The sequence below is a fragment of the Mustela lutreola genome, chromosome 6 (genome assembly GCF_030435805.1).
Source record: "Mustela lutreola isolate mMusLut2 chromosome 6, mMusLut2.pri, whole genome shotgun sequence".
NCBI classification, from domain to species: domain Eukaryota; kingdom Metazoa; phylum Chordata; class Mammalia; order Carnivora; family Mustelidae; genus Mustela; species Mustela lutreola.
This window is the reverse complement of record NC_081295.1, coordinates 82,054,567-82,068,737: the sequence shown is the minus strand read 5'-3', so window position 1 is coordinate 82,068,737 and position 14,171 is coordinate 82,054,567. Positions and strand designations below refer to the sequence as shown.

General features: G+C 39.8%; 1 protein-coding gene across 2 annotated transcripts in view; it reads left to right on the top strand.

Annotated features, from left to right (window-relative positions):
- SLC35F1 (solute carrier family 35 member F1) overlaps positions 1 to 14,171 on the top strand; it is a 394,657-nt gene that overhangs the window by 340,337 nt on the left and 40,149 nt on the right. For both annotated transcript variants that reach the window (XR_009354673.1, XM_059177729.1), the window contains exons 4-5: positions 7,980 to 8,139; positions 13,287 to 13,443. Coding sequence is in view for 1 of the 2 variants with exons in the window: in XM_059177729.1 (XP_059033712.1) it covers positions 7,980 to 8,139; positions 13,287 to 13,443 (317 nt within the window). In the remaining variant the exon portion in view is untranslated. The remainder of the gene's footprint in view (positions 1 to 7,979; positions 8,140 to 13,286; positions 13,444 to 14,171) is intronic.

Sequence of the window (14,171 nt, the reverse complement as noted above, 5' to 3'; positions counted from 1 at the left end):
TAACAAGAAAAGTAGTTTGGTGAAAATAGGACATTTCCTGGAATAGGGCTGTCATATAATCAGCACAAGGACACATTTTATTAGTTTGGCTCTCTTGGGCAACATGATGGAAATATGTCTTCATCTAATATGAATATTTCAAGACAATAAAACCTAAACATTAGGTCCTAAGGTATAGGGGTGGAGGTGTTATGAATAGAATAACTCTGAGAGGAAAAAAAATCCGAGAGGTGGAGGGAAGGAGGGTGTCTACCAGAAAAGCCTGTTCCCGATGAAAGATATTCCCAGTTGGATTTTTCAAACGCTCCGGGGATGGGTACGTGTCCAGGCCACTGAATTAAAGTGGTTCTTGATTTCGTATGAATGTGCATTTTCCAAATTTATACACTCTCTTCAGCTGGACTGTCTGCCAAAAAAGGACTTTTGTTGTGTCTGTGATACTGAAGATTGTCCTTTTTTAAGATCTTTCTCTGTTAATGCTTCAGTTTTACTCACCGGAGATGAATTTATAATATATATCACTTTTAGAAACACAGGAGAATTGCCAATTAGAAGCAGAGGAAGGGAAAGTAGGGAAATGTTCTCTTTCCTGGAATCACCTCGGTAGTTGCCTCAGGTTTAGCCTCTGACAGCTGGGCCACGTGAGGGGAGCTTTTTCCCTGTGAATAGCCGGAGGGGAGCGCTAATGAGGAGCCCGAGGCTGGCGGAGGAGTCTTTTTGGCAGACAATTAGAAAGAGGGATGAGATCACCTCCTCATTATGCTCTGCTGGAATGGGAGCAGTTGGGTGGCGGGTTTTGTGTTTTGTTTTAAGTTTTTTACAAACCATCTGCTTCCCTTGAGAAAGACTGATCTGACTCTTGTAGGTTTTTTACACTCTCCTAACATGTGTTGTTGTATATATTTTGAAAGCTGTATATACTCAAGAGAGGAAATTTGGAAACCACAGAGAATTGAGATGGTGGGATTGTGACAGTGGTTATCTTATCCAAAGATGACCATTGTTAACATCTTATGCTGATTTTCTCCTTCTAGAGATTTTTGTGACTGATAATACCATACGTAGAACTTTGATCAAGGAATGAACATTTATGTGAGCCAAACCAAAATGGTATAGAAGGAAGATGCAGGAACTCCTGTTTTCCCTATGATACCACTCGGGCCCAGGGGGACGTCCATTCCCTTCTAAACACTGAGAGAATGGAAGAAAACTGTCTTTTTTCTCCATCCCTCCTTACTTCACCTTAAAGAGGAAATAGCTAATTCAATATCCAATAGGGAACTTTACTGCTTGGTGGGGTTGTTATGTCTTAATAGGAAAAAAAAAGGAGGAAAAAAACTGTCATCCTAATGTTTCATTTCTGCCTGCTTTGTGGATTGTCCCATGCTAGAAGGACCCCTGAGAAAGAGGCCTTGGCTTGGTGGCTGTTTTCCCCGGTATATCTGCCTAAGAAAGATTAGGCTAAGTTAAAATTGAAGTGGGAAATAGGAGGCAAGACTGTCTTCTGCACACCAGATCTAATGTTAGTACAGCTGGCATCTAATCTCCATTTGGTTCTTTGGATATCTTAGGTGACCAAGAGGAACTGTCAATATTCAACCAATTTGACCTACAAAAATAGCTAATCCAAATGGGTCAAGTTATTATTTTCTACCAGATAGATTCTAGAGGAGAGCAGAAGTAAGTGATTGGAACCACAAATATTCAACATTAAAGAAAACAGTACAGGTAGCTTGTTAGCCACAAAAGACAACCTCTAAGCCTCTGAATATAGATATTTTATCAGAGTGACTCAGTTTTTCTGAAGATATTTAAGGTCCATAAGATGGAGCTAAAGGACAAGCCATGTTGAGTCTTTAAGTCTATAAGAACAAAATGTAAATTCTAGGGAGATTCCTGAAATGCCTGTTTTGGATTTGCAGAGCAATTCTCCCATCCAGGTTACCTACATTTTTCATCATCATCATGTTGCAAAGCTTGTAAGCACACAAGTCAGAAAACATAAAATAGCATGACAAGTTAATTTTATGACCCTTATGATGCTCTGGTATTTGTTCCTTTTCATAAATTAAAGTAACTTTTTGAAAGGGATAAAATCTAAGTCTTAAATTTGGTCTTTTGGAAGAAATCACTTCTAGTGGAAAGAAGTAACCTACTGGCCTTTTGCTGTACCTCCAGGCAAAGCTACTGATTATTTTTAAAAATAAAATTAATTTTGTTTATACTTTGGATTAATTTGGTGAAACTGTGGAACTAAGAGAAAAATTTAACAATAGCCTAAGTATACCATTTACTTTAGGTGCTATGTGACTGTCTACATTTTCTGTTTTGATTAAAACAAACAAAAATACTAGAGGTGCATGGGTGTCTCAGTCGGCTGATGGGCCAACTCTTGATTTTGGCTCAGGTCATGATCTCACAGTTAGGAGATGGAGTCCCCCATCAGGCTCTGCACTCAGCAGGGAGTCTGCCTGAGGGTTCTCTCTCCCTCTCCTTCTGCCTCCCCCATCTCAAATGCACCATTCTCTCTCTCTTTCAAATAAATGAAGGTGAGATAGATTTAGAGACACAACACAGAGAGAGGATGCAGTAATCCAATGGTATATGTGATATTGGCAGGCTTACGGTGTATCGTACCACAAGTGAGATTGTTGTACTTTGCGTGCTTATGGGATATGTCATGGGGACAGGATTTACATTATTTTCCTTATTTAATCATTTTGCACTAATTTTGAGAGTCAAGTATCATGATTACATTTAACAATCAGAACTTATATTAATGTGCTGGTGATTGTACAGTGAAATTCTGTGTCAGTCAGAAATGTATCATCATAATCATCCATGTGTAATAGGACTCAACTAGTCAAGTTATATAGTGGCTCTGAGTTCAGCCACTTACATTTACTCACAAAGATATTGTAGAGACATAGATATATATCAACTAAATATGCACATGACAAAGATAGACACACATCAAGTAAAGTAGAAGGGATAAAATTCTTATTTCATACAAGAAATAAGTTAAATAAAATTAGTGCGATGGCAAGCAACAAAGTCATGGGAGCAGCAGAATTAGGGACAGAGTAAGGGTAGAAAAGGTTTTTAGTTTAGTTTTGTTTTGTTTTGTTTTTAATTCAGCAAGCATTTACTGGTCATCTACTAAATCCCAGGTTCTGAGTGAGATGGTGGAGAAAAATATAGTGAAGGAGGAATGACCATGTTAGAGGAGAGGAGGGACTTACATGTGAGCATAAAAACCAGATTGAGCATGTCTGAATCCAGAGAGAGGTGGTCTGGGGAGTGTTGGAAAATGGGGTTAGCATAGAAAGGAAGAGAGAAGCTTGAGTGGGTATTGGCAAGAAGAGGGTGTGTGTGTGTGTGTGTGTGTGTGTGTGTGTGTGTGTGTGTGTGTTAAGGAGAGAGCATAACCATGTGTGGTTGAAGACTGTCAGGAAAGATCCAGTGTTAAGAGATTGGCTGAAGCTGAAAAGACAGGGAGGCTGAGAGAGGAGAAAAAGTTAAATGATGCTGTGATCTTCCAATGTGTACTTAAAAATAAAATATATATATATATATATATTTTAGTTATTATTAAATAATTTTTGGAAGCTGCACTTTAACTCTGTGAAGCCTAGGAGTGCAAATACTAGTATTTTAGCCCTAGTTGCTCTATTACTGGAGGCACTAACTTGCTCTATTATTGGAGGTTCAGATTCCTTACCCATAAAAAGTGTATAATCATAACTCCTTTCAAGTGCTATTTTTGGAGATAAAGTAAAAATAATGTGTTTTGCAAACTGTATATTTATAATAAATAAATACAAACTAAGCAAAATATTAATAACATGTAAAACCTACTGTAAATGTTATTTAAAGCTACCAAGTTTAAATAATAATCCTGGAGCTATCACCTTGTCTTCAGAGAATGTGCCCCACCCACTGAGCATGGTATGCCCCAGTGCCTCCATCAATAGTCAGACAACTTGGGATCATAGACCTCTCTGGCAGGTAGCATCTAAAGACTAATGATGTGGAAGAGTTCGTTTAAATCTTTTGGATAAAAAAGATGTAAATCCAAGGTTGTAATGAACACTTTTCTTTCCATGGTGTTCTTCGTGTCTGTTGAGATTTTTCAGAGCATAAAAAGAATGAAATCTTGCCATTCGCAACAACATGGATGGAGCTAGAGAGGATAATGCTAAGCAAAATAGGTCAGTCAGAGAAAGACAAATACTGTGTGATTTCACTCATATGTGGTATTTGAGAAACAAAATAAAGGAGCAAAGCGAAAAAAGAGTGAGGCAAACCAAGAAGCTGACTCTTAACTATAGAGAACAAACTGATGGTTTCCAAAGGGGAGGTGGGTGGGGGGATGGGTTAAGCGGGCAATGCAGGTTAAGGAGAGCACTTGCTGTGATGAGCTCCGGGCGTAGTCTGGAAGTATGGAATCACTATATTGTACACTTGAAAATAGTATTACACTGTATGTTAACTAATTGGAATTTAAATAAAAACTTGTAAAGAGAGAAAGGAAAAAAGATAATTATGAAATACTATTCATTTGTTTATTTTTTGGTTGTTAATATTTTATCATTTCTTTTTGGATATAGAAATGTATGCAAAGAAAGGTAAGTCTCCTAAAGATTAATGACTGAATCAGAAGGGTTTTTGTTCTTTATGCTTTATTTAACAGCCCCAATTGTGGACCTCTGTTATCACACTTCTCTCTTTTATTACTCCAACAACCACTTTGCTAAGGAGTTAAGCCACTAGAAAACTATTGGAGAATTATTTTGTCGATATGTTTCATGCTATATGACCACAGGGAAAAGGCTGGAGCCAAAAAAAATCAACAAAAAGTAATAGCCTGTTTACTAACAGAAGCTCTCAAATGTTTATTTCCTTCTGTAGTTACAGATGCAGGGATGAGATCTCTACCTGTGGCAATTCCTGTCATCGACCCTCATTAATATGTTGTTTAAAAAAAAAAAAAAAAAACCATGACAATACTGTTGTTATGGGGGGACCCATAACAACCCAAGTGACCTTGAGCATATCACTTCATCTCTTGAAACTTCTGAGTCCCCAGCTTTTAAATAAAGGCAGTAGGGGGAGTCTAGTTGATTCTAAACTGAGGGGCGGTTGTAAGTATATATGAGCATTTGTTTTAGTGGCCAGTGCCCAGCAATGCTGAAAGCCCTGCAGAGATCATGGGTCAATCCTGCCTATTACACTGCCCCATCCAAAATGCCAGCAGCGCCTGAATTAGTCCTAATGTCCTTCCTATAATCAGTGATACCAAGTCAAGTACCTGTCCATTCATTAATTCATTCAGCCACCCATTATTGATCCCCCACTGTATGCTGGGCACCAAGCTTCCCCAGCTGAATATTCCAGAAACCCTGGCTTGAACTGTATACTTCTTTATTCTTTCCTTTTCCGTTTAAAGGTATTCCCCATCTATAGGACCACCAGCCATGTACAAATAAGGATTTTTCAGTTCAACCCATTAAAGGAATAGATCCCAGAACTCATCCAGCTCTTTGGGGTTTCTTACGACATTGAGAACCAAAAACGCTCACTCAGTCCTCCCCAAAGTTTGAACGACGGCCTGGTTAGCCTTTCATAATTCAGGAACAGAAGCCCTCAGCTCCACTGACCAAGGGCTTCCAGCTGGACAATGAAATCCAAATTGTGGAGCTTGTAGCTAAATATTTCAACTATTGATTCAATCATTTCTAATTTTTAAAACAAGACACGCCAACGTTTTTGTTTGTTTGTTTGTTTGTTTGGTTTTTTGTCCAATGAATAATTTTCACTGGCAAACTCAAATTTCCTAATATACTTCAGTGGCATTTGAAGCCTGTTGTACTAACTGCCTTAGAGCATTTTACCATATCAAATAGGATCATTAACTTGCTAATTAACTGTGCAGTAAGCAAGCCTGTGCTATTGGGCAATGCTAGCAGCCTCCACCCCAATACAGAGTCCCTCAGGGGAGTGCTGTGACCTATAGACTCAGACCCCAGGCAACAGACTCTTACTCAGCATTCACTGGGCCCTTCCTGGGGGGAGGGGGGGGGCAAGGGAAAGCTTACAATTCTGATTGCTTGTGATGCAAAGGAGACCAAGGGACAAAGAACCCTGAGAGTCTGCCAATCACAGGAAGGAGGGGATTCTGAGTGCTGTTTATGGTCCCCAAAGTCATGCTGATGGGCAGGCATGCTTTGCAAATATACAAATATTTTTCATCCTTTAATGAATCTTGGATGTTACTGATCATCAAAAATCCTATATGTACTTGTTCAGTCACTATCATTGGGATTCTTCTCATGAACACAGCAGGGTCTGGGTACTGAGAATGTAGTCCTGCTCTCATAGACCACTGGACACATAAGGAAGTCAGACATCATGCCAATAATTCTGTACTCATTACGTATTGTTGCAATCAACACTATAAAGGACACAGTACACAAGGAAAGCATGGATGGACCTGACCTAGCCTAGGAACCCACGAAGCTTCCTTGAGAAGGCAGTATATAAGTGCAGGCCTGAAGGAAAAGGGGGCAGGAGTTCGGGAATTCAGATGGGGCATTCCAGAGGAAGGGGGATGCATGATTAAAGACCCTGAGACAGGACAGAAAGGCTTATTCCAGGTAAGATAGGATGCCAGCTTAGTCCAGGTGGCAAAAATGGGAGAGAGTGGCATGAATGCACTTGAGATGTTTAGAAGATGGAATTGGCAGCACTTGGTAATTGACAGGATATAGGCAGTAAGAGTGGAGGAGTACAGGGATCACTGCCCTGCATCTGACTTGGGGTGCTGAAGTCACTTGTTTAGGATTCTAGCAGAGGAGTGGTACAGGGTGGTGGGACAGAATCATCAGTTTCTCATTTGGTACCTGGACTTGGAAGTCCTGTGGGACGTAGTTTGTCTAGTGGAGATCCTGCCTTGCTGGAGCATCCAAAGATCACTGTGTTTTACTAGGATGGAGTAGAAACAACCTGCTCTGGGGGGCCCAGAGCATGTGTTTGGAAGCACGATTACAGACCAGCATGGAGACCCTTGTAATTTATAAAATGTTTTCTCATGTTTTATGTCTAAGCTTCTCGGTCCATTTTGGAGGAAGTCAGTGAGTTAGTCTCTTCATTATACTAGCAGGAAATTGAGGCTTCCTGAGTTTGTAATTTGCCTGAGTTCCCGATACTCTGAGGAAGGATACGGTACTCAAATTCAAATCTCTGGACTCCAGTCGCCACGGGCTCCTCATTTCACCACGTTAACTTGCTCCATGATTAGGGCCGACTCTCTACCCACTCCTGGGGCTTCCATGTCAGGTGGAATCTCACTATTAGCACAAAATATGTAAGAAACAAAATAAAAATCTTTTTCTATCCTCTTTATTCCCTCCCCTCTTTATTCTGTTTTACAACAGAATTTTTAAAGTATTGTAAACTTGAGAGTCATTTTGTGTTTATATTTAGAGAAATATGTTTACAAGTAGCAAGGAGACAGTTATCTGGGAGAAACTTAAGTTCAACTTTTGTCTAAATTCTAGTAATTTATAAAACATGGTAAGACCTCTGCCTCTTCACCTCCCATCCCAATTTACTCCTAAAATAGTGGAACCACCTAAAACGGCTCCGCGTGTTCTTCCCTCATGTGAGGTGTTCTGGGAGGCAGACCTGCCCCCACCTAGTTGGCCTAGTTCACCTAGTTCACCTAGTTGGTGAACAGGACTCTGTTCACCACCATCCTGTCATCCATTGGCCTTATGCCCTTTCCCTCACAGCTGGGGAGATGTTTAAGTAGTTTGCGCTTTTTTCAGAGTCTGTTTAACTGAATCAGTTCTGGGTCTACACAGACACTCAGGTTCAGGGGAAATACCTTCTCTACAGGGTTGAGTTATTTTTCTTTATTATATGGGAAACTTCTTCCTGAACATCCTATTGTTGCTAACCTTACTCCTTCCCTATAGCTCTTGGACTGCTTTGTGATCCCGGTGGTGATTTTGCTCTCCTGGTTCTTCCTGCTGATTCGGTACAAGGCTGTGCATTTCCTCGGCATCGTGGTCTGCATCCTGGGAATGGGCTGCATGGCGGGAGCGGATGTCCTCGTGGGAAGACATCAGGGAGCAGGTGAGTCCCTAGGTGTTTGCCCCATTACGTGCCCATATGTGTGAGGCCAAGACAAGATGTGGAATGTTCGTGGTAGGGTAGGAACAAGGAAGCTGGGTTCCCAGTGTCTGTGTCTGAGTCATGTTTGTTCCTCAGCACCTTGAATATGGCATGTGGGAGGTGCTTAATCCATGTTTCATGAGTAAATTAAAGAGGCAAAATACAAAATTTCTGCTCTTTCTGCATATATTCAGAAACATTCAGATGGTGTTTAACATTGGGGGTTAGGACCCATTTGGAGGCTCTTTTGGAAGGTCTTTACTGCCTGGCCCAAACCAGCTGGTTAGACATGGTGTTGGTGGTCCTCTCTTGAAGTGCAGGGGCCTGCCCCAGCCTAACCCTCCAACTCTTTCTTTCTCAAGTCAAGGAAAGACTGAGTTCTTAAACCACTGGGTGAAGGTTGGTATATAAGCTAAGAGTGGATATTTGAAGTTTGAAGACTAGATTGAGAATACATAATATTTTTATGGAGGGGAAGCTAAATTTAGTCTCCTTGTGCATGATTTTTTTTGTTTGTTTATTTTTTTGGTAGGAAGGATTTGTGGTTATCAATCACAGCTTGTAGACCTATAAGGTAAAGCTTCAAGATTTACTCATCAAATTGCAATAAATCTGATGGGGATCCTGATTCAGGATGATGAGGATGGTTTCCAGAGGAACCTTTTTTAAGCCTTGAAGTTCTTTAAAATGTACAAAAATTCTTATGCTACATAAGGTTTTGAAGAACAGGGGGAAAAAAATGACCTCCTTTGTTAATATCAAGAATAGGATAGAAAGTATTCCCATTTCTATAGTTCTTGGACTTGTCCTTCCTTGTAGGGAATTAGATGATAATCAAAATTGGGATGTTTGTCATAATGAACCTAGGTTGTATGAAGTGCCTAGGTTGTAGGAAGTGTAGAAAATAAATACATTTTATCTTTTCAGGTTGTATCATAGAACATTGTAGCTGAAACAGACCTTGTTCAGCAACTTCTTGTGACCCACAAGAACGCTAAGATACGGGGAAGCCAAGTTGCCAAGGTCACAGAGCTACCAGAGCCGGTCTAGAATAGAACCCAAGGCTCTTGAACTCTGGGGGGGGGGCTTCCTTTCCTCTTCCACATCTCTGGGAGCTAAAGATACAACACGGAGTAAAAGAGAGAAAGCCTTGGGGTCCTCACAAACCCACTGCCTAAACAGCATAATCAACCCTACCTTAACAGATGGGCTAAAATACACACACCAGCTTCTCCCAGATTCTTTTCTATGAAACACTGGTTCATGGGATATCAATAGATATCATGTGAAAGGGCCAGCTTCATGCTCTATGCCCATGTGATCCTGATATGGATAATCTCTTTGTTTTGTTTTTGTCTGATATAATGTGGCTAGTGGTTCTGAAGTTATAATTTAATTACACTTTCTGTGCTTTACTGGAAGGACAGAAACATAGACTAAGCAGAACCGTCTGCCCTTATTTATGAAAATTCTGCTTTGCTGAACCTTAGCCATTGGACCACCTGCTGTCATCTTGCATTTCCTGGTCAAGGAAGACCATTGCCCTGACAATCTGAATGTTCAAAGCCCAGAATGTTTAAGCTAAATTGAATTGATTTCACTAGACTGTATTCACTTCTCCTAGGGACAAAAAAATATCTTCTTGATTTCAAACACAGTATTAGGAGAGGAGTGATACTCTTAAAGAAAAGAAAGTAAGTCCATTTGAGGATCTTCCGAAAGAAATAATTTTTAAAAAAACAATGCAAAGTAGCTCAACCACACTAGAGCAGGTTTTATCTGTTTAAGACTCACAGCACCCTCCTTTTTGTGATATGTGAAGTCTTCGTGTTAACAATTAAAACTTATCATCACGAGTACCTTTTGTGCTAAAGTAAGGGGGCCCAAGTACATGGTATGGTATTCTAAAGGCAGCCCAAATATAGGATCAAGGGCTTATTTTATAAAATATATTAGACAAAATAAATAAGGCAGCAATTTAAGCTGTCACGCAAAATGTTTTGGAAAAAGAAAAAAAAAACAGTCTGGTTTTAAGGACAATCTAATATTAACAGTGGCGTGCATCACTATGCAAAACAGTCCATTTGTTTTCACCTTGACAGTAGAATTGGCTCAGTGTTATTACTCACCAGGGACAGAAATTTTTTGAAATACTTCAGTCACTCATCAGAACCTCAGTCAGGCATTCAACTCAATATAAATCATCATCCCCCAATCAAGAGCTTTTCATAGGAAAAGAGACTGACTTCATCCTTTTTTTATTGCTTGATCCACAGTTCACCTTAGCTTGGGATTTTGAAAATTCTCTCCTCAAGCACAGGGATAACGGCCTGTTCAAAGTTCCTCTGACTTCATTATAATTTAAGTAATTGCTCTCATTCTTCTTGTTAGGATGTTTCTTCCTCATTTTGATTTAAGCCTCGCTAAAGGAAACGTCACAGATGGCAGCAGGCTCAAAATGTCCATATCAGGAATCATGCTTCTGAGGAATCTTTGCCAACAGCTTTGCCCACTGCAGACAGAAGTGGAGAGAAGGCACCCACAGTCTGTGGCCCTAGGAGGTTCTGCCTTGGTGCCTGGGGAGTGTGCTGTACAAGTGGGAGAAAGTCCTAAGACTAAGATGAAACTCAATTAAAACAGCTCCTTATGATAAATATATTTCTTGCTCTCCACTATGATCATAATTCGACTATAATACTTTTAATGCATCTTTTAGTTCATTTATTAAAGATGTTAGATACCTATAATGACGTTTTTTCTTATTATTAAACATAATTTTGTAGTTATTTCAAGGAAGAGAAAAACATATCCAAGGAGGAACATTTTAATTAAATCAGAAACAAAGAGTGACCATTTTTTTGGTGCAAGGCACTTTCCCATGCATTATCTCATTTAATTCTCCTAAATATGCAAAGAAAGTTTTCTTAGTCTCACTTTTGCAGCTGAAGAAATCAAGGCTAATGGAGATGAGAAGTGTGTGCAAGGGCACACCAGTACTAAATGGTGTGGCTTAGACGTGAATCTAGCCAGTATTTTTTCTGCTACATCACTTGTACTCATTTCTCTATAATCATGACCCTTATAAGAAAGGTACAGCTGTTCTATTGCAGTGAATTAGGAGAAATGACTGTCTCGGGTTGCTCAGTATGATAGAGTTTCCTGAGTTGAGGGAATTTGGTACTAAAAACAAGAGAGTACCAGAAAAACAAGGCAGTTGGTCACATTTAAAACTCAAAAATATTCAGTGGGATGGGTTCATTTTCATAAATTATGTGAATAGTCTTTCAACACTCCAGAATAGTCTAATTCACCATTTATTTCTCCATCTGGTGTTTAAGTAGTGGTTTTCCAGGATGCTGACTCCAGCAAGCTCTCTCACCTTTCAGTGACTCTTCGCTCTGTGATCCTTACCAGGAGTAGAAATTGGCCTTAGGAAAAGTGACACGGTTAAGAGTACAGTTGACCTTTGAACAGCATTCATTTGAAATGCAAGGGCCCATTTGTACATGGATTTTTTTTTTCAATAAATACAGTATGGCACTGTAAATGTATTTTCTCCTCCTCTTGATTTTCTTAATATTTTCTTTTCTTCAGCATATTTTATTGTAAGAATACAGTATATATTACATATACAAAATATGTGTTAATTGTTTATATTATTGGTAAGTCCGTAGGCTTATTATTGGTCCACAGTAGGCTATTGGTCTTTAAGTCTTTGGGAGGTCAACATTTATATGCAGATTTTTGACCATGGGTTTGGGGGGCAGTGGTCGGCACCCCTATCTCCTGCATTGTTCAAGGGGAGCCTGTAAATATAGACTCTCCCAATGTCACTGCAGAGGCATGAATGAAGAGGTCTTTCCCCAAGCCCAGCACAGATTCTTTTTTGTGAAGTCATTACCTAGAGAATGCTCAGTAATCCCAAATGAACACTGAAAACCTGGTTCTGTGGTTTTAGTTGTTCCAGCCAACCTGGGAATCCAAGGCTAACTACCCTGAGGTGTGAGCCCCTTCCCTAGAATCATGCTGGAGAGAGCACCCTTCCCATCTGGCCTCTCTTGTGCCTCGGAGCTTCATGCCTGCCATGCTCCCATATGCTGAGCTGTACAGGAGGACAGAGCTGGAGACTACTTGAGTACAAGCCCTCATGGGCTGCTCAAGTCCACTCTTTTTTCCTGGTTTCACACTTCCTAGAATAGAATTTGCCTAATGATAAGAAATAGTGGAGTGTAGCACTTAATTAAAAATTGGCCAAACTCAAACCAACCAAAACTGGTTTTAAAACAAATAGACATTTCTGGGGCGCCTGGGTGGCTCAGTGGGCTGAGCCGCTGCCTTCGGCTCAGGTCATGATCTCAGGGTCCTGGGATCGAGTCCCGCATCGAGCTCTCTGCTTGGCAGGGAGCCTGCTTTCCTCTCTCTCTCTCTGCCTGCCTCTCCATCTACTTGTGATTTCTCTCTGTCAAATAAATAAATAAAATCTTAAAAAAAAAAAAACCAAATAGACATTTTTATGAAAATAAAAGAAAATATTAATGTAATAGTGAATTTCCTATATTTTCACTCTTGCATTACTTACTTTAGGGAGTTGAAAGTTTCAACTCATAATCTCTTTCACTCTTATTTTCTAAGCAAGGACATATTTTGCCCACAGTCAAAATAAAGAATCCCGACTACTTCTGTTACAGCTTCTCTCCCTGTAGAGCAGAGGGTGAAAATTCAGACTAGCTCTGTTTGTGCTACACCATGTTCACTAAACTGTTGGAAAGCACCCTGCAGCAAATATAACATGTACATGTATTAGCATATATTCCTAGACATATATATAGACAGTAGACACGGGGCTTTGTAGAGATGGTGCATCCTAGAAGCAACTGGTCGCTTTTTGGGGTAAAAGAAGACTTCTGGTTGGGCATACACAGGCAAGATTTTTATACCAGAACCTATCTGGAGCGCAGTTAAACACGCTTTACTAGATCTCAGTTGGCAAATTACCGGACTTTTGTAAAAACATTGGAATAGAATAGACAAAGGAAGTTCAATTTTCTGGTGCCAGATTCTCATTAAGAACATTTTAATGAAGCTGCATTTGTGTTTCTTATTTCTAGGGGAAAATAAGCTGGTAGGGGACCTTCTGGTCTTAGGAGGAGCCACGTTATATGGTATTTCCAACGTCTGGGAAGAATACATCATCCGAACCCTGAGTCGAGTGGAATTTCTGGGGATGATTGGACTCTTTGGGGCTTTTTTCAGCGGAATTCAATTGTGAGTAAAAATGATAAGAAATTCAGACAGTAGATACTCTTAGGGCTTATTCTAATTATTTTCATTTAGGGTACAGTTTGTTGCTTTATTTTATAAAAATCAAGACTGGAAGCCTTTCACTAACCTCCATGAAATCTGAAAACTCAGCATCTTTCTTAGTAAACTTCTTCAAAACTAAACAAGTTTATTATCAATTATTAGAAAACCACTTAGTGGACTCTGAGCACAATTTATAAGAAAGCAGTAGAAGTACACTGGTTCTCCCAAACCAGCCAGTGGTTTTACTTAGAGAAGTAGAATAGCAAAGCATAAATGCCATGATTGGATGCACTTCTGAAGAGGGACACCTGTTTACTCCTGACAACAACTGCTAGAAAGCTCACAGTGTAAGTTTGTCCTTTCACAAGTTCATTCTTTTATTGCTCAAGGATTTGCCTGAAGGAACCATATTTCAAATTCATCTCTTAGAAGTTTGGTGTTCTCTTGTCCTTAAACATATGGAGATAAAACACAGACATTCATCAAGCATCTGAAAGTCCAAAACACCCCACCTGTCTTGATGTATATGTGTTACCACAGACTAGTGCCTCAGAATCATCGTGAGAATAAGTGTCAAACGAAGCACACTTTTCCATCAAGAAAGACCATATGTTTTAGTTTCACGTAAGGGGTGAAGATAGATAGTACAGCCCGCAGTCTGATTTCACCCAATCCCTTTCTATAAGGCA